The sequence below is a fragment of the Schistocerca gregaria genome, chromosome 3, assembly GCF_023897955.1.
Source record: "Schistocerca gregaria isolate iqSchGreg1 chromosome 3, iqSchGreg1.2, whole genome shotgun sequence".
Taxonomy (NCBI): Eukaryota; Metazoa; Arthropoda; class Insecta; order Orthoptera; family Acrididae; genus Schistocerca; species Schistocerca gregaria.
Window position 1 is genome coordinate 373,869,213 of NC_064922.1, and position 23,541 is coordinate 373,892,753.

The following is a 23,541-nucleotide window of genomic DNA, read 5'->3' on the forward strand; positions in this document are numbered from 1 at the left end:
ATGTTTCAATATTTTGGCAACATATACAGCTTCGCATTATTACGGAACTTAAAAGTTGAAGTCGTGTGTTCAATTCATAGTTCGCAGAACGCAGTCTTTGGTGTAACATCCTTGGTTTTCGGCCATTTTACCCGAGTAGAAAGAGGTAGGAATTTAGGAGTATTTCCTAAGTTAAAAGTAGGAAAGGCGTTAACTGATTCTTAGGTAATGATCTCCGGTGTTTTTACGCTTTCCCCTGGTTGATATGTGCTACAGTAAACAATTAAATTGCATGAACAATTCATTTGTAATAACAGGGAGTACTATTGATCAGCACCTTGCTTCATATTGCTGGAAAGATTATTTGGATAACATGATAGCAAGAACCGTTTAATGACGATAAGTTTTTTTTCTTTATTTTGGTTATTTAAGCCTTACTTAACTGCAGTGTACCCTCTATCCAACTTAGTCGGTAGAACGTAAATGCATTGGTAGTGAACCGCCGTGTTCCAGTGCGGGAAGAAAGTTTAGGTACTTTGTTGTGTATTTTGCGTCGTTTACTCGTTTTTAGAATTGTTTAAATTATCGCTAGTGACTTGGAGTAAATCTGCAGCTTTCAAAGAGGTTCCGGCATTCCAACATTGTGTTTCTTCTTAGTGGCTTAATTGAGGCCTATGAAGTTGTATTATGTTTTCAGACACAAAAAAAAAATACGTTAGACTAAACATAACATATTAAGCAAACAGCTCCTAAATGTAATGAACTTCGTGTCGCATGACTATTAAGTGTGCTACACCAGTCGTTTTGAAGATATGTGTATGGTGACGAGTAGCCCAATTGCAGTAAAATATAGTAATGATGTCACGCGATTTCTGATTGTCACAGGGTCTTAACGTTTGCACTAGTTCAAATTTCTTCCTTATGTTTTTCGATTTTTGGCTTGCGTTAATTTGCCTACTTTGTAAGTGGAATTCATTTAGCCATCAATCACTCCTCAATTGGGCCGTTTTGTACGTGTGGCGCCAGATGGGAAGTGCAAGTAAAAGAACTTGAATTTTCTTTTCACAGCGTTGGTGATGAATCAACTGTTGAACGCCTTTTATGCAGTCCAATTTTATGTTATCCAGATTGATTCTTACAACAAAGTTCTGGAAGTTCAATTTTGTTGTAGTACATGTTTTGGCATTCATTTCCAAAAAGTTTTGCAGAATCAGTTTGTGCATGTGCAGAACTTTGATTTATCGATCACATATAAAATAGTTTCTGATGGATGTAATAACACAGTTGGAATCACCTTATTAGAAACCATTTCTGCCGTCTATGCATTTTAACACACAATCTTTTATATGGAGGTGAAGTATGCTGCAGAGAAATGTGATTTCTGGATATAGTTTTACTTCTGCAGATTTCATTCAACATGCAGAGTCACTCTAAATCCTGAAATTAAAAACTAAATTCTCTCTCATCAGAGAGGCTGCAAGCAAAAGTGTGTGTGTGTGTGTGTGTGTGTGTGTGTGTGTGTGTGTGTGTGTGGAAAATAGTAAAGAAAACAATCTGATTATACATGCAATTTTGCAAATATTCATTAGTATTAACAGAATTAGAAGTGTATACTTTGCAACTTTAATTATTAACTTCTTTCTACTGTAGGCCATTGTACCTTAATATAAATTATTTACTCATTTATTCACCGTTCAACTATTTGGCACAGCAGTACAGGATACATCTGATAAAATGTACTACTTTTTTACTAGTTAGGTTTAAGTAGTTCTAAGTTCTAGGGGACTTACAACCTAAGATGTTAAGTCCCATAGTGCTCAGAGCCATTTGAACCGTGGACAGTGCGAGATTGATGATTCTTGATCTTGCTGTTGTTGATTATAAAGTTGGCTACTGGTTTTTGTATATATTGGTATATATTCATTGGTTCTGCCATCTTGTCTAACCATCTGATGCATGATTTGTTATGTTCACTTCCTACCTTTCACTACACAAATAGTTACTAACTGCAGCTGAGCCTGTTAAGTGCACTTTTACTCCCAGTGGCTTGCAGTTCACAAACTGCGCAATGGATCCAATGCTGTAAGAAAAAAGTCTAATGTGTAACAAAGTTACTCATTTACTGCCAGTACAGAATACATAAGTCCAGTTGTCTTTGACGTAACTATTTAGTATATACATAGTATCATCATCCTCAGATTCTAAATGTTATATGGGTCTCATCGTGGAAAGTTCACAAATTTTCCAGATCTAGGAGCAAAGCATTGTGTTTGTTTTGTAAGTGGATAAAGCTTTCATGTACAAAAAAGTGATAATTATGAGATACACATTTTTGGGAACCAAGTGAAAGGACCTTAAATATATACTAACAAGTTTTTTTTTCTGTGTAGTCCTTAAAATATCTCAACAAGAGTTTCAATAACTTACCTTAAAATTAGGTAACTTCTTGATTTTGTAATCAAAAACGTAAGTTTTTGTTCAGGAATAGTCCAAAAGGACATGAACAACCTTGACTGGAGAGATAGTTGGATGTAAAGGTAAGAAAAAGAACATTTGTATTAACTCTGAGGCCATAATGTACTTCATATCCTCTAATGGTGTGGTAAAATGTGTGGCATTGTTCAGCATTTGTGGTATGTAATGAGTTCCACTTATTGGATTTTGTGGTCTTGTGGTGGAATGTCTTGCTAGAGGCTTAGACATCTGTGTCTTAGTGGTGGTGGTTGGATTTGTTTTTCAACCTCTGAGGTAAACATCTGGGTTCGTTCCATATCAATTCAACCAATTTGAGAAAATGTTCCAGCTGATTTGGCTGAAATTTAGCACACCAATGCTACCAAGTGTGGAACACTCGTGTACAAAATTTTAAGTTCCCCTGCCAATTAGTTCAGAATTAAGGCTTTTGAAAGAAGGTGGCGCGACCCGGAATTCGCAACTCGCATCTGGCAAGCTACCTTCAGACCCAACTTCAGGTCTTAATAATGTTGGAACTATTCCACACAGTCCAGTGAAATTTTTACAACCAAGTAACATCCACATAGAGAACACACACTATGAATCAATAACATATTTCTGAGGAAAATAAAAAATTCCGAAATGTGATTTAAAAAATGTAATACGTTAAAAGGTACATATTGTAGGTGCCCTCTATGCCAAATATAATTCACTCAAAAAGGGCATAATTTTTTGTGGTAAGCTTGATGTGGCCTAAACACACACAGAACTCATCTTTCCCATATCAGTCACACAAACTGAGTTACATGCACATGAAAATACAAAAATTTGAAAAATTACCTGAAAAACATCGATTTTCGAAGTGTGGTAGCACAAAAGGGACAAGTGATATCTAAGCTAAATTTCAAACACTGTGTAAGTAGACCATAATATAGTATGTGGCAAAATTTCAACTCGTTATTGCAAGCCATTTGTGTATAGTAAAAGTTGATACAGATGTATTTGGTTGTTTCTTTTAACATGATTTACCAAATAATAGTGATGATGCAGACAGATTGTTTCAGATAAACCTGCAGCAATGGTTGGGAACCATCAGGCAACAGAAAGTTAAACAATGGTAGTTTTCAAGGACATAATGGGTCATTGTTAGGCAGGAACAACAAAGGAAACAAGCAACAATTTCAGGGTACTCATGATTTTAGTTCAGACTGGTAAGTACTGTTGTGGAAAGTCAGTATGGAGGCAGAAGAGTGTACTAGTGGTGCATTTGTTCAAACAAGTAGCAGTTTTGATAGAGCACAGGCATCTGAATGTCATAAAAAATAACAACATATGGAACAAAGTGTGGCATTCGCTTAGTACTATATGATCTGGATGAATTGGACCAAGATATGTTGCTATGGAGAGCCGGGATACACCCTGTGGGCAGAAGTAGTACAGTTCCAGGAAACTTTAGTGTTTATCATCATATGAAAGTGTTTCTGGGTAAGTATTCTTTCCTAAGAAAAAGTTGTTTTGATCCATTTCGGATTCATAAGAAGACAGTGAAGTGTAGCCACAGAGAAATCGATATAAAATCAGTATTGAAAGTGAATCAGTGCACGGGACTTAACTTTAAACCAGGACAAAAGTTATGTTCCAGGTGTGTTACAGTGCTAAAAAAATGAAGAATATTCTGATAACTTACAAGACAGTGACGAAGAGTATCAGCCACCTACAACCAAAGTGGATGAGCAGTTAAATACTTCAGAGACTTCTCTTGGTTTGTCTCCCATGACACACAAAGTTGGGAAGAGACAGGTCCAGCTGTGGTAGAACAAAACCACAAATAGCTCAAATGGAATTAATAGACAAAATAACTGACACACTAACAGTGGAAGAGGAAGAACTATGTGCTCCAAAGGAACAGAAATCATGCCAGAAATGCTCTGATTTGGACAAAATTGTGCACGATTTGAAAGGAAAAAATGTCATATCCACATGCCAGAAGAAAAGTGGCTATTCCTTCCCTTGCACCATCTAGCTGGTCTATTGACTACACTGCAAAAGAATTCAGTGTTTCTACATACATGGAAAAGGAAGCTAGGAAAATAAAAGCAACCCAAGGAGTGCTTCCACAACTTCAGCAGGCTCATGGTAAGCAATTGAGTTCAGAAATAAAGGTGCTAGTGTCAAAGTTTTATGAAAATAATGACTACAACCGAATAATGCCTGGAAAAAAGACTATGTAACGGTAAAACTGGGAAATGTACGTGTACAGATGAAGAAAAAAAAAACTGTTGCTATGCAACATAATATAACTGTATGTAGAATTCAAGGAAAAGTATCCCAGTGCCAAAGTAGGTTTATAGTCTTTTTTTCAATCTTCGGCCAAAATGGGTTGTGCCTGTAAGTGCAAGGGGCACACACAATGTTTGTATATGTGAGACCCATCAAAATGCTAAGCTGCTGATTGCTGCTATAAAGGCTTCTGGTCTGGATTACAAAGGTGCAATGAAGCTGTTAGTGTGTGACATCAGTTCCTACCAGTGCATGATACACAGGTGTGAAAAGTGTCCTGGTAAAGCAAATCTTGCAGAACACTTGAATAACAAACTGTATGGTGAACTCCTTATGGATGACGGTGAACTTGTTTCTTATAAACAAAGGGCACACATGGATCTCACAAGTCTTGAAACAAAGCAAAGTACAGTGGAAGATTTTGTTGAAATGTGTTGTCAAAAACCGGACAAACTGACCACACACAGCTTCACAGCAACAGCACAATCAGCATATCTACAGTTTTGTAAGGATAATTTGAAACAATAAGAAATTATAGTAAATACTAGACTTTTCTGAAACCTATGAATTTATAGGTCAAGATGCCATCCAAGGATATCATTGGGACAAAAGTCAAGCAACTTTCCAGCCATTTGAGATTTACTATAGAGATGACTCAATTGATGTGGCTGTCATGAACCTGTGCGTTTTTTAGTGACTGTTTAATTCATGATGCCATTGCAGTTCATGCCCACATTCACACTGTCATGGCATATGTGAAAAACAAGCTGCCTTACATACATTTTAGAAATACTTCAGTGATGGGGCAGCTAGTCAGTACAAAAACCATAAAAATCTCAAAAATTTATGCATGCATTACCATGATTTTCAGATTCATGCAGAATGTAATTTTTTCACAAGAAGTCATGGTAAAAATGTATGTGATGGTATTAATGCGACCATTAAGCGCATGGCATTTTGAGCTAGTCTGCTACACCCTGCAGAAGGTCACATTCTAACACCTCTTCAGTTATTTACCTGGGTACAGAAAAATATATCTCGCATACAATCATTCTATGTTTCCAAAGATGAGGTGAAATCAAAGAGTGGCTAAAAAGCAGACTAGAACACGTTAAAACTGTTGCAGGCACAAGGAGCCATCATCACTTCTCTCCAGAGAACTCTGACAATGTGCAGGTGACCAGACTGTCCAGTCATAACTATAGGTTCATGCACAACATGTGTCTTCACAATGTGTCTGACTCAGGATTCAGAAGCAAAAGCAGCAACATTCAACCAGGTTGCTATGTTATTGCTGTTTAGGATGACAAATGGTACTTAGGATGTGTTGCAGAGTGCTGTGAAGCAGAAGGTGATGTATTTGTGAACTTCATGGCACCAGCAAGATCATTTCATTGACCACATTTGGCATACAATTGTTGGATTCCTTTTGAACATATTCATATGACATTTCCAGTTCCTATCACAGTGTCAGGAAGACAGTACAATTTGCTGCTCAATGTTGAGAGTACAGTAGCTAAAGTGTGGGAGAACTTTTGTTCAAAGCACAATTGACTGGTTTTTAGCTGTTAAGGTGCAGTAAACATTAATGATAGGTTGTGTTAATCTGTCTGTACATTGTTGCTTAGTGATTAAACAGTTGTGGGAGAGGATAAGAAGAGGCAGAACAGTTTACAATGTTTTTACAAAATTGTGTTGTGGTTCAATGGCCACATCACCAAATACCTCTGTCAACTTCCATTGTACACAAATGTCTTGCAATAACATGCTGAAATTTGAGATATATATCATTATGGTCTACTTATGCAATGTGTGAAATTTGGCTTGGATAACTCTTGTCCCTTTTGTGCTACCACACTTTGAAAATCCATGTTTTTCAGGTAATTTTTCAAATGTTTGTGTGCATGTAACTCAGTTTTTGTGACTGATATGGGCATGATGAGTTCTGTTTGTGTTTTGGCCACATTAAGCTTACCACAAAAAAATTATACCCTTTTTGAGTAAATTACATTTGGAATAGAGGGCACCTAGAAAATGTACCTTTTAACGTATTACATTTTTTTAATCACACTTTGGAACTTTTTTATCTTCCCTCAGAAATATGTTTGTTGCCATTTTGATTCATAGTGTGTGTTCTCTAAGTGGATGTTACTGGGTTGTAAAAATTTCACAGGACTGTATGGAATAGTTCCAAGGTTATTAAGACCTGAAGTTGGGTCTGAAGGTAGATTGCCAGATGCGAGTTGCAATTTCTGGGTCATGCCACCTTCTCTCACAAGTCATAATTCTGGAACTAATTGGCAGGGGAAACTAATACTTCGTACATGAGTGTTCCACACATGGTAGAATTAGGGTACTGACTTTGTCAAATCTGAGACTTAGCTGGAGCCCCTGGTTGAACTGACATGGAATGACCCATTATTAGTGACAATTATTTTTACCACCAGCTTCCAAATGGTTGGATGTGATAGTGGAACTTTAGGTTTGCTGATAAAGAGTTTATAATATGGTACAAGGTGCTGTTGCATATGATCAAGGCATGACTAAATTAAATTTAAGAAATAAGTTGGAGAGTATGCATTACTGGCAATGTGTGCAACTCAGAATGCCTTGGGATTACCTATACAAAGAAAGAACGTTTTGTACAGGAAAAATGTTCTTTTTCAGGAGAGGGTTGACTTTTGCTGAAATGTTGCTATTGAAAGAGTGGAAAGAATGTCAGTGAGCATGAAGCCTGTAAAGGAGCTGAATAGTGTAATTGTTCTTGTGACAAATTATATAGACTATGGAGCTAAGTGCAGTAGGAGAGGTATTTGCAATTATCTTCAGATGTGGTAATGTGTTTTATAATGTTGGAACTAAAGAAATAATAAAGTTCACATTGAAACAAAGGCATACTTTGAATGTAGGAAATTTTCTACTTTATCTTAAACTTTGAGTTGATTTTACTCAAGTGTGTAGACTGAAGGTGGGACTCGCACAACTATAAATTATATCTTTCTTCCAAAATTTTAGTGCAATATTGTGGAAACCAGGGGCCTGTTCTTGGCAATCATCCATCTGCCAAGGAATATTGTTAACACTTTGACTTCTGTGGACAACTTGCCATACTTTGCTGATTCCCAGTGCTGTGGATGCATTTTGTGTGTGATCTGTGGGTTGGTTTTTACATGTCCCATTCCATCTGCCTCCTGACTGCTGAGGACAAGTTTAAGCCTGCTGAGTCACAGGAACCTGCAGGTTCCATACGTGTCAACAAGCAGAGAATAATTTCCTTATTGTTCTTTCCCTTAGATTTTCAGTGTTTCAGCTACATGGTTCACGTGCATTTATGTTTGTTACTGTGGACTCTTATTCTAGATTTTGACTAGGCATTCTGTGGTTTTTCTCAGTATGAACTTAACATTTTCAGTGAGGTAACTGTCGCGTTACCGCATTTGTGTGGATTGAAAGATGATGGAGATATTAGCAGTGATAGTATTTATGACTGGTCTTACATTGTAGCAATGTTGAGTCTTCAGCAGAAGCTCAAAATAATTGTACTCAGCCATATACATCACCTGGTAACAGCACACTAGTTTGACACTTCTACAAAATATGACGTTGGCAGATGTTCAGAATCGGATGAATCGGAATATGATAGCAAAACACTTTGGAACAGTGCAAACCTTAGTGTCACTTTTGATTGGAAACAGATAAATTTCCAGTCATTAAAACATGCATTTGATGAGTTGGTTTCAGGGCGCAAATGTCATCTTGTTAATGACTTGAGCATTGTATATTTTTTTATAATACTCTGTCAGAAAGCCTATTACATTTTGTGGCAGACAAAACACGTTGATTTTGTGTATACACAAAGGAGTATACTTGTGAATCTATGCATTCTTGATTGTCAAGGCAGAATGATACTGGATTTGAAGAACTTTGTTTTGTTGCTATTTATCTTGTAATGGGTCAAAGTAAAAAGTTGAAAACAATTATTGGTCCATACTTATAGCCTGACAACTCCAGTTTTCATCAAAATAATGTCCCGATGCCATTTTATTTTACTTTCGAAAATAGCTACACTTCAGTAGCAGGTGTGGTGTCACAGGTGGTGACAGTTTATTTAAAATTAGGAATTTTGTTGATAAAAGTTTGTACAAAGTTTCACAGCACATTTAGTTCATAACAGAGGCTTTGTTTTGACGAAAGTGGACCAAGCAGTGAGGTCATCGGTGCTGTCAGATAGGGAAGGATGGGGAAGGAAGTGAGCCATGCCCTTTCAAAGGAACCATTCCGGCATTTGCCTGACGCGATTTAGGAAAATCATGGAAAACCTAAATCAGGATGGCCGGACTTGGGTTTGAACCATCATCCTCTCGAATGCAAGTCCAGTGTGCTAACTGCTGTGCCAGCTCGCTCAGTAGTGGCTATGTGATAACACTTAAGAGACCATATTTTGAGCAGTGACATCTCCACAATGGTATTCCTTTCCAGACCTGGAACTCTGACTTCACAACTGTAGAACAGCCGTAAGCACCACTGTTCATACAACAGGTGCAACATAACAAAACTGCAGAGGTAACTGAAGTGAGGAGAACAAAACTACAGAGGTGACTGAAGTGAGGAGAAGCTGAGATTGTTATGTGACTTTGATTGTTAATCTGTGATATTACAAGAGAGAAGCAGGGAAGCAATTCTGGTGAAAAAGTCAATAAATCTCAGTGTACTGTAGTTTAAAACTAAAGTTTACTGTTGTGACATACTACTGTGTGGAAGTGAGTGAAATGATTTATGAAACTTTCGTTTGTTTTCTGGATTAGTGAATTTTAAAAGCTAATGCTTGACAAAGGTCAGTTACAGTGAAAAAAAGGCACTTGTTGAGTTTCACCTATTTTCCATTAGGGATATTTTAGTAAAATATGGAACAGAATACAGCAAAGCCGGCAGACAGACGCTCCATCTTTAAGATTTACCGAATACCATTTTTCAGATGGTATTGTGAATGAACATTAAAAGTAAAGTTTGCTAATGCACTAACATGTTGTTTCCACAAAACAAAGTGCTCTGGGAAGCAAGAAACCAATGTAAAAATTGTAATGTACCATTGTGTGTATGTTGTCTCGAAAAGAAGCATTACTAATTGGGAACTAAAACCAATAGTTGAAATGAACACTCATGAATAAATTATTTAAAAAGGAGATATAATTAGAAATGTAAAAAAAAATTAAAACAAATATATTTTTAACTTCATAAGTGTCAGTTGAAAGCCAGGATCAGAAAGGATGGAAAAATAGATACAGGGGTTGTTCAAAAAGTATCCAACTTTGTTTTTCATTGTTGAAACAAACAACAATGGTATAGGGGCAGGTGCACTGCAGCATACAAAAAATAGTGTCCCTAATATTGTGTAGATAAGTCATAGATCTAGATGGAGGAACTTTAACTGTTGCCCATGGCAGACCTTATTTCATGTGTATACAAAAAGAGGCACAATTGAACATGTTATGAGGCTACAATGACTTCAGTAGTGATATATAGCAGTAATATCAAAACTTGTAAGGTTTTACATATTTTAACAATCCTGGTAACTGCACAGATATGTAATCATACCAGGTTAGTTCTTAACTTGCATGTTATTTCTAAATCGAGTACAGCTATAGGAACCGTTGTGCTTTTACTTTTCTTTGTAGATTTCATTGACTGTAATGAATACCTTATAACTGGAGAATTTTTACTGATGTAATAGTTGTCATATATTTTGTCACTGTTGGTGTATTGTTTTCTGTCATTGATCTCTTGTTTTTGCGTGAAATCTTGATAAGTATATTCACTTAATAAATGCAGGAAATATTTTGTTTTCTACTAGTTCATATTAACATGAGCATGAAAATGAGATTTTTGTCTATTGCTCAAAGATGTAAGGGGTAAAATCTTTTGGTTATACCTTTTGCGTAGCAACCATTTGTGTATCTTCTGAACGAACTGGCGTACTGTAGCTATCACACAGTAAAGGATTGTAATTTAAATGCTGCACACTGCTTGTAAAGGGTTGTAATTTAAATGCTGCACACTGCTTCTAGCCCCAGGCAAATTGAGCAAATCAATTGGTTCCTTTGTATTATGATGGTGTAGAGTGATTCTTAAGTGGCTTGATCAACGCCATTTGTTATTGGGTGATTCCTGAGGAAACGTGATTTTTTTTTTTTTAAGATGATATTCTCAGTGGACTTAGTTCCCCCACTCCCACCCCACCCCCACCCCTACTCGTTACTGAGACCCTGAGGTTCAGAGTTATTGTATGCAGAAAACTGCAAAAACTGGTTTTTAGTTGTTTTTGCACCTTAGGTTGCAAGTATCAAAATAACTAGTCGTAGCAAATGCCTCAGATTTTAAGTGTACATTCTGTAGATTATTGATCTAGAAACACTTTTTCCCCAGTTTTCAAAAATCTGTGTCGGTTGTCAAGTTACACACAGAAAACTTTGATTTTCAGCATGCATGTTAAAAGTACTGATTGTGGATATGACCATGTCTATGATGCCTATTAATGGCAAATCATTGAAATTTTTACCGTATATGCATAAGATGATTTTATCTGTTTTGATATTGTATGTTACAGAGATCCAGAGGTTCAAAGTTACTGTACTTATGCAAGTAATATCTGGTCTGAGGTGTAAATATAGTGTTAACTCAAATAGTGAACACATGGCAATGGTTCTAGGGTCATCACAAGGGTTCTGAGGTCACTAGACTGTTATTAATCAACGTTTTTTTTTTTTTCCACCACTTTCTCTGCATAATGGGAACTTCACACCTGTACAAACACTGTACAACCAAAGCTGTACTGCAGCAAGAAAAATGGACAAAAAACGGTCTTAATATGCCTGAAAAACTTACATTGACTGTGAAACATTATGTAAAACTGTAAAGACTGAAAATTTACTAAAATGTTTCTAACAACATAAAAAACATAATCTGGGTGTTTTTGATGAACAAAGTATCCAGAAAAAAGTATAAAGCAAACAATTTTGTTTTAATCTTATATTATGCACACTTATTTGTTGTTCATATGTGAAAGTACGTAAAGCCTAGTTTGCACGATGACATTGGGTTGCGCCACTCGTTGCGCGGAATGAGTTGTACACAAATGGTTTCTTATTTGATCATAGACACGGCAAAACCAGTATACACTTCGGTTTCGTCGTTTTGTGGGTTCCTGAGTTGTGTCTGAAATGAAATTTTTGGCAGCCGAACGTCACACCAGTTGTGATGCAGTTAAAAGCTTGTTGTGAGGAATCGCTGCATAAGAAAAAAATAAGAAAGTTGCTTTGAATTGTGACTGGATGAAGAAAAGACGTCAGTTCGGTTGCTGATATAATTTATAATGGAAGACCCAAGAAGTTCTTTTAATTATCTCAGAATGTCACCAGAACTGTTCACATTTCTTCTAAATAGAGTTAATTATGCGATACAGAATAAAGATATGTAATACATGAAGCACTGTCGCCAGAACTTAAATTACATATCACATTGTGTGCATTACAATCAAGAACACTTGATAAGATGCTGTTTTAGTGGTGATGGCGCATATTCTTTAACATCAATAATTACTAACATTAACAGTAATAATTATTAACATAAACAGCAGTAATTATTCAAAGCACGTTGCATTAAGAAGAGAATGGTTTGAAAACTACTCTCTTGAAGATAAATCTCTACAGCGGCAATATTTCAAAATTCAAACATATGTGAATGGGGAGCATTGCTGCGACGTTTCAAATAGATGAATATTGAATAAAAGATGCAGCTTCTTGATTTGTGTAGCTTTGTCAACAATATTCCTTAAAAAAAAGTCTGCCAACTCAAACAATGGGATTTTAGTCTTGTAGGCGAGAGCATTTCCACAGATAGTATTACATTTACTTATATTTTTCTTAATTCAGTTGTATATGTGCTCCTAATTCAATAAATTTTGTCCTGCACCTCAGATACTGTCAAACTATTTTTTGTTATGATCGCATTGAAGGTCTGAGTAGCAGCAACATGTTGCTTATTTTTGTAATCGGCATCACTGAAATCCCACAAATACCTATGCAAAGCACAGGTGCCTACGCTCTACCAACACACAACCGCAAAACTCGTGCAACTAGTGTTGCCAAAGTTGGAACACGCCGAAAGTGTTTAGTTTCAACGAGTTGCGCAAATGAGCGGCGCACATGCACAGTAGCCGGTAGTGCAGTCGCCTGCAATCTAGTGTCGTTGTGTAAACTAGGCTTAAATCTGTAACTTTGCTGACTGATATTCTCTTTATATAAGCAGAAAAATGCTCCTGTTGGAGCACAAAAGAGGTGAATACATTCCTATTGAAAAGACTGATAGGAAAAATGGGAACCAGCTGCCTCAGTCCTAATTCATACTTCCTCACCGAAAATTATGGCATGCTAACATAAACTTTTTTTGTGGTTGTAGACAGTGAAGATGGAAGGATAGTGCGAGTGGGAGGAAAAGAGAAAGGAGACGGTGATGTGAGGAAGAAAAAATGGCAGCAAAAGGGAAAGGGAGATGGATGGACACAGAAGCAGTGAGAGCAAAAGAGGAGACAGTGGAAATGAAAAATTCAAATTAATGGAGACCATACATTAGCTTGGAGGGAGGGGGGGGGGGGGCGGTCTGTATTCTCCCAGACCTATGTGCTTTAAGACTTGGGCATAGGGGGAGGGTGTGTTTGGGACCGAAATGTTAAACACATGGACATAAGTGAAAAAAATAGTTTGGGCACCCAGAATTTTTGAGCTTCTGAGGTATGGTGAAGACACTGGCAGTGGGATAGAAAGATGAAAGGAGTTGGTGTGAGAGAGAGGAGACAGTGGATTGGGCTGTACTGTAAATCAGTGGGAAAAAGAGACATTGGGGTGTAAAGAGAGACAGGGTAAAGGAATTTAGAATCTTCTGTGAATATGTTTGCAAGCAAACTTTTCGGTTGGAGGGCAGAATAAAGAGTGAGACAGATGGTTTCCCCTCTTTTCCGTCAGTCTTTTTTAAAGAGGAACATATTCACATCTTCTGTGTGCAGACAGGAACATTTTTCTGATGGTGTTGTTTGGTCAGTGCCAAGAGACTTGACCAAAGGAAGAGGGAGAACACCAGATTTCTTAGGGAAAACATTCTGCATGATTATCCCCCCCCCCTTCCCTTCCCCCCTCCTCCCTATGTTTCACTTGATTTTCTCAGTTTTTTCTCCCTAGAAGAGTACACAGTTGATACTGATGAACTGTCAGGAAAATTGGGTGAAGTTTCTTACACAATGTGGATCTAAATACATGTAATTTTACGCCACAACTTGTATTTAGTGTACATGAAAAATCATGCCTTGTGTAGTTGATGGCAGATATATGGGGTTGAAATCTGAATGATCTACTAACTTTAACTTAGTTGCTTTGTGTGGGGAAAAAAGAAGTAAAGAAATGAAGGAAATTGAACCCCACAACAGTTATACAAGAAAGCTGCTACCTAACATGTTGGGGAAGATTTAGAAATACCTTTGGTAGCTCAGCTAAGTGAGAGTAAAATAGTGGTTGCTTATCTGGTTACTTATTCATCTTGGAAGAAACTTAATGAAGCATTGTGTAAGTAATAGGTCTTAATTGGTATATATTGGTTTGCAGGGCAGAATGTTAAATTTTTGCTATATTTATAGTCCATTACCCTGTTTCTTTTTCCTTCTCTTGATTTTTCATTATTTTCTTCACCATGACCACCACCACCAAGTTCTGTATTTTCTATTATGATACTTCTTTAACTTCTTGAGACTGGTGTATGTATGTTCTCAGACCATAAATATTCAAAAAGAAAAATGCTTTCACTTTGAGTACACTTGCATGTCACTAATTTGCCAGTAAACTGTTAATAGTCCATTTTAAGTAAACATAACCTAATTTTAATGATGGAGGAACATAATATATTAAATTTTGAATTGATACTTCATGTGCAGTTTAAATGCGCCATTGTGTTATTATTCCTCTTTGCAATGTTTATATGAATCATTTCCTGGTTGCAGCCATTTACTCCTTAAACAGTAAAAAATTTTGTTTCAATGAATTGTCTTTATGGTTACTGTAAAGTAGCTCTGCTTGTAAATATTTTACTGAGCATATGGTTACGAGTAGCCTAGAACATAGGCAGCATAGTAATTTGAGGCCAATTTTGTAGGAGTGAACTTTTAATTGAAAGACATTTTTAATTTGTTCCACTGCTTTCCAAAGTGACCTGATGGTCTGCCTGCTGTTTGGTGGTGGACATTGGTGTCATTGCTCTTATGTGAAAATTGTCTCGTCAAAATTTCTTTCTGTGCTACTGATAAATCTGTCCTTTCGCTGTCAAGATTAACACAATAGCTACATTTTTGAATTGTTCGGAAGGTCATAATACCGTATTTAACTGTCACAGCCTGCTGATTACTGTTGTCAAGCTTTGACCTCCCCAATAATTTTAATCTGCTCACTTCTTTACTAAAAACTTAACTTTTCCTTGATGCCTCAGGATGTGTCATCAACTGGTGATATCTTTTAGTAAAGTTGTGCCCATCATATTTTTCTTCCTAGTTTAATTTAGATCATCTTGATTAATTATCCAATCTACGCATCTAATCTTAAGCATTCTTCTGTACACCATATTTTAGGTAATGTGAAGCATCATCAGTTGAGTCATGGGTTGTTTATTTTTAAGTACGTACTGTATTCATTATATACTAGTGCATAGCGAATACAAAAATGTGTAACATGGATGTCATTAACATAGTCTTCAAACTCTCATGAACACAAGAAACGTATGTTTCAACTGTTATCACTTTTGAAATCCATCTTGATCTCCACAGAGGAGCTGTATAGTACTGAGTTGAACACATTTGGACATGGTATTTAGATTTTTTGCAGCTGGTGTTAGACATAAGTTTCTATTAGTACAGATTGGCTTCGTTGTCTTGGAAATGTAAGTTTTTTCTCTCTTCCACCACTATGGTCAGCTGCTTACTGGACAGCCTTATATTATGTAAACTGTCAGCTCTGTTATGGTGTTCAGTCAACTCTGAAACCAATTTGGGGATCTCATTGCTGTGCCTCTGCACAAAGGTTTTAGGTATTTACAGATTCACAGAAGCATGTTTGTATGTTTCCCACCTTCCTAAATATGTTATAACCAAATTGAGTAACATTAGTGTCAGTGAAAGAAATCCGTTAAATAGGATTTAAAAAACCAAGTTGTTGTTTTGCTACCAACTTCTTTAACAGCAATTTGAACATGAACAACTGAGCAAGCGATTTTCTCATGACCGATATTGTATGAGTAAAACATTAAGGTGGTGTTGGGTTTTTGCAGATAGTTTTTTAATATGTTTTTGCAAAATCTGATATCTTTTGAACCCATAGCACAAATGTTACTGTTTTTGCAGTTCTTCAATACTATTTTAATAGCTACTTAATTTTTAAAAATCTGTGGGTATCTTCTCCAAATTTGTCACCATAACTAAGTCCTTGAACCGAACTAGGTAGAAATTTTCCATATTGTAAGTCATGAGATTTTCACAACTAATTCAAGATGATTTTCCAGTAGTTTGGTCACAGATTTGATAGAAATATACCTGTCAGCTTCTACAAATGCATTACTTTATCAATAAGTGGTAAATTGAAATTGCCTTTGAAGTGATTTTATCAGTTTATGTATAGCATTTTTGTAGCTCTCATTGAATCCATCTTCAGTCTTGACTATTGAAGTAGAGAATCTGTTACAGTTTTCAGTCCTCTGCTGATAGTAATCTCCATATAGTGTATTGTTTTAGAAATTCTGGCAGAAATATTTAATAGATGCTGAAATGTTGTTTAACTGCCAAATGAATGGAAGAGAGCAATTATTTCATCCATATTTAATAAAGGAAACAAAAGATTGTACAAATTACAGATGAATTACTACTATTTGATGAATAGCCCAACTGTACAGTAAAGTAATGAAGTGTAAAATGAAAGCGCAAACACGTCAGAAGAGCAAAATGTACTCAGATTCGAAGCTTGTGTGCAGATTGTATTTTTACTCTTAAATACCTCATTGAAATGAGGCTAGAAAGGGGAATTAGTTCACTTAACTTTTATTCCTCTACAGAAGGTACATGATACAGTCCCACTAAGTAAGTTTTGGGTACCAGTGCAGAACTTCATTGTTTGGAATAAGTATGTCCAGGCAATAAGAAGCTTGCATGAGAGTTCGCAACTATATGGTTGAAGCAGGTAACAAAATTTCCTAAGACTTCTCCATAAATAAGAGTCTTAAGATGATGACATTCATTAGCACCAATTGTGCTTGGAAAAAGATTTGCAAAATTGGAAGAAAAAGTGTCGTGGAATGGGAATCCCTGCAGAATACACACCGTTTTCTTTGCTCTTCCTGATGACCCATGTTACACATTCAGGAAACTGTGTGAATTATTCTCAAAATGGGGCATGAAAATATACATAAAGACAAAGTACATGGCAGTGGGTGAAGACTGCCAAGATGATTTGAATGTAGGATTCTACAAAATTTAAAATATCTGCACAATTAAATACTGATGTCGCTTTTACAACTGCTGTATTTAAGGCAACATAATAAAAATGTGTTTTGGATGGGGAGCTGCCTTTTCTTCAGTGTAGATAAGTACACTGATAATGGTTTAAGACCAAATTATCTACTTGCTGTAAGGCAGAGTATTGAATACAGCTTGTCACTCTCTCTTATGAGGTAGGATTAATAAGGTGATGCATGTGCAAAGAATAATTGATTTATTTTATTGATTAAGGGTTTGTTTAGTGAGTTGAAGGCCATTATTGATATTCTTACGAACTGAAGTGGCACTTTCTGCATGAACATGGAAGAATGAAGATTATGGCTTAGCACCGTTATACAGGGTGTATCATAATTATGGCGTAAACACATACAGTTGAAAGTTCTCAATACTAGAAGCAAAAAAAGTCTCGGCAAACATAGGGTTGAAAATGCATATCTTAAGAGCTACGAGCAATTTTTCATCTTTGTTGCTTTGAAAAACAACTGTTCTAATGATCAAGTACTTGTAACTTTTAAGGTATGCATTTTAGTGCAAATATTTGCTGGATGTTTCTTTCTTATTATTGTCCATACTACCACATCTATAAATATTGAAAGCAAAGAACTTGCAGTTGAAGAGATTTGTTTCCATCCAAGATGGAAAAATTGCTTGTAGCTCTTAAGGTATGCATTTTTGACCCTCTTGTTTACTGAGACACTTTTGCTTCTAGTATTGTGTGCTTTCAACAGTATCTGTTTATGCCATTAATTATGATGCCCTCTGTAGATGGAACATCAGCTTGAAATGGGAAGTTGCTTGTGTCCTTTAGGGACCCATCTTAAAACTTACATAAAGTGATACAGGGAAATCATAGACAACCTATATCTGGACGACCATATGGAGATTTGAACAGTTGTCTTCATGAATATAAATCCAGTGTGTCGCCACTGTCATCTCACTTGGTCAGGTGTTAAGAGGTTCACTGATTAATTTGTTTGTAAGAAGAGTCAAACAATTTATTACTCCTGTATTGAAGTTCACCAATAGCAAATCTTCCTGTGCACAATTTGTTAATAGAACAGAGGAGGAGGAAACAATACTGGTACCTGGACACCACACGATGGCTTGTGAATTACAGGTACAGAGGCATGCATATTTACATAAGATTGACTTAGCATGATTTAGGGTTGTTTGATCCAGTTGAGAATTTTTATTTCGGGGGAGCAGAGTTGTAACACTAGTACTACAGGCCAGCTCTACTAGTGTACTGCATCAACATGTGATCAAACACTTTTTCAGGAGAGATTTCCAATCTCATCACTGTTCATCTGAGCTTGCGTCCCCCCCCCCCCTTTCCACCACTCCCATCTCTCATGTAGTGAAGTTATCAACTTCGAAAAGCAGGAATTTTTCAGCATTAAAGTTATATGTTTGAGGGGATTCTATTGTTTATTTAAAATGTGACAATTTTGGTTCATACAACTGCAATTTCTGTTCCCATTTGTGAACATACGTGGGATTTGGATGTGTTGAAATGTTTTTGCGAGACGTGAATATATAAAATATTAATCTTGTATTGTGTGTGCTAAAAAAATTATGAAATATTTGGCTATGGTATGCCAAGTGAAGTTGCTATATTTAAATGTGGGGTCTGATAATGACATTTACAGCTTATCTAAATGGACAACTACTTGCAGTAGCTAGTTCCTTAGTCATATATTTTGCCCTAACGTCGTGGAATGCAGCAGCTTTGCAGTGTTACTGGAAAAATTACATTATTGCTTCATTTTTTTATTCTACTACTTATTTGGCTCTGGTAATTTTCTCTCACTTGTTGTATCACTTCTGTTTAGTGAGTTGCTCATTTAAGAGATTTCTTTTACACATTACATTATCCATATTATAGTAAGACAAGCCCATCATCCTTTCCCATCCAATATCTGTTTTCTCGGTCTAAGAACTTTTTGTGTGGCAAGTTTGATCGGTGGGGGAAAAAATGTCTGTGCCGACTATGAGAGACAATACATGTTCTATAACAGTGAGGTACATTTTTGCCCCTTTAACACTTTTTTTTTGTTTGTTGTTGTTTGAATTATTGTATCCTGGGGATTTGTACATAGAGCGATTTGTCTGTATTTACATATGTGTGTGTGTAAGTTGGGGGCAGGGGGAGCAGATTGCCCAGGATATTGTCCTCTATTTAGAGATGTTATTTACTGAAATTCCAAGAGTGCATGATTGTACATTATCTTATCCACATGATTGTTATTTACCTTTTGTTTTCTCGAAAAGGAAATTGACATTTACAGGATTTTAAATGAGGCTGGCCCTAATGTTTGCTGTCCGTTATTAAATGTGCAGTGTAGATAAAATACTCACTTTATTGGAATATAGCTTACAATGATGGATTGTGGTTTCAGAAAATTTTAATGAAGTTGTTTAGTCCGGCAAATTCCATATGAAACAGTGTTTAGCACCTTAATTACACCAGGCAGTTTCTCTTCCTTTTAGGTGGACTACAGAGAGGAGAAGGGGCATCCCACGTGATGGTGTATCATAGGTTGGACAGCGGCAGTTCGAGCTCTGCTGCCTTCCAACAGGAGTCCGAGGCTCCCAGAGACGCCGGAGAAGACTCGGGGGGACCACCAGGCGGACCTGAAGAGGGAGGGTCTTTTCCAGAACGGCGGCAGTCATGGGAAGGGATGGATGATGATAGGGGACCAGGAAATTACAGAACAAGAGAAGGTCGATACTCTGAACGTTCAAGGTCACGAAATGGTAGAGATGAGAGGTTTCCAAGGAGTGGATTTAGATCTAGAGACAATCGTTACTACAATCGATCACGTTCAAGGGACAGAAGGGGGGGCAATGTAAGGGAGCGTGAAAGAATTGATGACAGGTTTTATGACAGTCCTAAATATGTTGATAGGCAAAGGTATCGTGAATCATCACGCTACCACAGAGAATCCAGGTCAGGTGAAGGATATGAAGAAAGTTCTCGATACATCGAAAAATCGAGATACTCGGAAGAGTCGAGGCATTTTGAAGATTCAAGATACAATGATTCCAGATATCGTGACGATCAGAGATGTTCAGAAGACAGTAGGGGCCCAGATGGTCAGAGGTACTCTGAACAGAGATTTCGTGATGATTCAAGGTTTGATGATAGGAGGTATGGTGAAAATTCGAGGTACGATAATGAGCCAAGGTACTCTGAGAATTCAAGGCGTTATGGTAGACACCGGGAAAATAGTGGCGATGATTGGCACTCAGAAAACAGGTCACGTCACAGAGAGGAGAGGTACCGTGGTACGTCCAGGTACTCGGATGATGAAGCCAAGTATGGAGAAAGCTCAGTTAGATGGGACAAACCAGTTACGGCTTATGGAGAAATGGAGGAAGAGGAAGATGATGATGATGAAGAGGAATCGAAAGATGTTGTTGAACCTCCAAGAATTCAAAATGTTTTCCAGAATGATGGCAGCTTTTTGGAAATGTTTAAGAAGATGCAAGAAGCCAATAAACCACCAGATGTTAAGGAAACTGAGGAGGCAGGGCAGAGTGCTGAGAGCAGTGTACCTGCTACAGCAAGTTCTCCAGAGACGACGACACCATCTGTTGGTTTGAAAAGACCAACTGCGTCCCTTGTTGGAAAACGCCGTGGTGGTAGAGTGCTCCCTACAGGAATGGTGAAAAAAGTAAGGAAGGTGGAGGAAGTGGAAGAAGAACCACCAAAAGATGCATGGTCCCTTTATATGGCTGAGGTGCGCAAATATAAGGAAGCCTCGTGTGAAGAAGAGGGAAAAACAAGGCCACTTGTTAAATAAAATGAAGGACTTTTAATAATTTTGTTTAATAGGTGCGAAAAGAGATCATCATAATTTGAAAGAATACTTTTTTCTGGAGAATAGGTACAGTCTCTTCTCGCAGTAACAACTCTGAAGATTAAAATTTCTGCATTTATTTATGTTGTGATGTGTACTTTTGTCAAGTATTTAGTTATAGGATTATTTCTGGGTGAGACTGAATGAGGTAGACACTGACAGTGTGTTTAGTGCTGTGGCGATGTGGGGGAATGCCTCAAGTGACCAAAAAGACTCTGCCACTGGCTGCTTGTAAATAAGAAATATTTTTGAATCTACAGCATAGTAGTGATGCCTTCTTAGGGAACTTCTCTACAATGCGAAGCAATTTATAGCTGTAAACAAATTAGTTTAGTGGACACAGCAATGAACTGTCATCAAAGAAAAAAGTACTGTTATATGAGAGGATGCTTTATTGTTGATGTTGAAACTTTCTGGTGTTGTGTTTTGGCTGTTATTTCCAGGGTCCTGAAAATGATTTTGATGATATCGGTAAGTTTTGTTTTTATATATATATGTATATGCTTTCTTCATTTTATATTATGCATACCACATCCATCATTGTAAACTGTTAATCATTGATTGTAGTAAAAGGAACAAGGGCCACAGTTTGTCATTGTTTTCCATTTTTACTTGTATACTACTCCATAACAATGTTTCATGGTGATTGTGAAGTAAGTTCAGTTTGTTTTCTTTTGTGTGTACTCAGTGAAAAAGTCTACTCATGATTTTTTTTTTTTGAAAGATTTTTCAGATTGTTGTTTATTTTTTCCCAAATATTGCTGTGTTGGGCTCATCTTCACATTTTTAGCAAATAACATGGCATTAATTTGTGTTACTTGTTATTTTGATGAACACAATACTTGTCAGGAGTCCTACTACATTGTTAAGTTAATAACTTGCTAAGTCATGTTGAGGGTGAAGTACATGTAATGTATAGAAACCAGAAAAGATTGTTTCAGTTATTTCATTGTGAAAGTTAAATTTGCCTAACAGGGTTGTTATGTTATGGATCTGACTTTTGGGCAAGTTAAAGGACTAATGAAGAATGGTCAGTTTCATTTGACCCATGCAGATACACTTTTTGTGTAAAAGAATTAATGGATGAAATGTATATAAGTTTGAAGAGATATGTCATATTGTAAAATATAATTAACTGGTGGTCTCCAGTCTTAGACTGAAAGTTTGAGTTTCATCTCTACCTTATGCATTATCAGGTCTAATATAGTGAGATAAGATGCAGAGTTAGTGTGGAATTCCTTTGTAAGGTGGAAGGAATAATTGCTGTTTCGGTCAGCTGCTATTATTTCCAGTTGTTCAGTTAAATTCAATTATCTTGTTATTTGTGTGCTAGGGTTGTGTGTAGTTCTACCCAACTATCTGGTTTCTTGCTGTGGTCGCTTCAACCAATATGTATAGGACTCTCTTCAGAATCTTTGTGCTGACAACTGAATTTGTGTGTGAAGTTTTCATGTTACATTCTTGCAGTGTCATACATGTCATTAATCACTAAAAGGCAGTGGCAGTAGTTCAATAGGTGTAAAGCTTTCTTTTGTAAAGTTAAAATTACTTGGAGCATCTACATCTATGTTTTTACTCCGCAATTCTCAGTTATGTGCCTGGCAGAGGGCTCTTTCTGGGACCACCTTAAAGATATTTCTCTACCGTTCCACTGTTGAAGAGCGTATGGGAAAAATGAACACTTAAATCTTTCTTGTGAGCTGTGATTATTTTATTATGATTATCATTTCTCCCTATATAGTGAGTGCCAACAAAATTATTTTCATGCTCTAAGAGAGTTGGTGATTGAAATTTCATGAGAAGTTTCTGCTGCAGCAAAAATGCTTTTGTTTTAATGATTGCCACCCTAATTCATGTATCATATCCATGGCATCCTATCCCTTCTTTTGCAATAATAACAAGCTGACCTCCTTCAATGTCCTCTGTCAATCGTATCTAATGTGGATCCAACACCGCCCAACCATACTCCAGATGAGGGCAGGCAAATGTAGGTCCAAGCAGTCTCTTCAGTAGACCTGTTACATTTTCTAAGTGTTTCACCAATAAATGGCAGTCTTTAGTTTTCTTTTTCGCAATATTATTTGTGTGATCATTCCAATTTAAGTTATTCGTAATTGTAATCCCAAGTACGCAGTTAAGTCTTTACATTTGTCTGATCTACCACGTAACTGAAATTTAGCAGATTCTTTTTAGTGCTCATATGGATGACTTCATACCTCTCATGATTTAGTCAATTGCCACTTTTTGCATCATACAGATATCTTGTCTAAATAATTTTGCATGTGATTTTTATCATCGTATAACTTCACATGACTGTAATTGACAAATCATCTGCAAGCAATCTTCTAAATTGTTTATATAGATCAGAAATAAGATGACCTATAACAC

General features: G+C 36.7%; 2 protein-coding genes across 2 annotated transcripts in view; both read left to right on the forward strand.

Moving 5' to 3' along the window:
• Nucleotides 1-21,624, forward strand: LOC126353847 (eukaryotic translation initiation factor 3 subunit A). Its single transcript, XM_050003002.1, has 2 exons — nucleotides 1-145; nucleotides 19,781-21,624. Exons 1-2 carry the CDS (start codon nucleotides 1-3, stop codon nucleotides 21,094-21,096), a joined length of 1,461 nt encoding a protein of 486 aa, XP_049858959.1. The 3' UTR covers nucleotides 21,097-21,624.
• Nucleotides 20,720-23,541, forward strand: part of LOC126353849 (cytochrome c oxidase subunit 6B1) — a 13,834-nt gene continuing 11,012 nt past the window's right edge. The window contains exon 1 of the mRNA XM_050003004.1: nucleotides 20,720-21,624. Within this exon, the coding sequence (XP_049858961.1) occupies nucleotides 21,499-21,624 (126 nt within the window). The 5' untranslated portion in view covers nucleotides 20,720-21,498. The remainder of the gene's footprint in view (nucleotides 21,625-23,541) is intronic.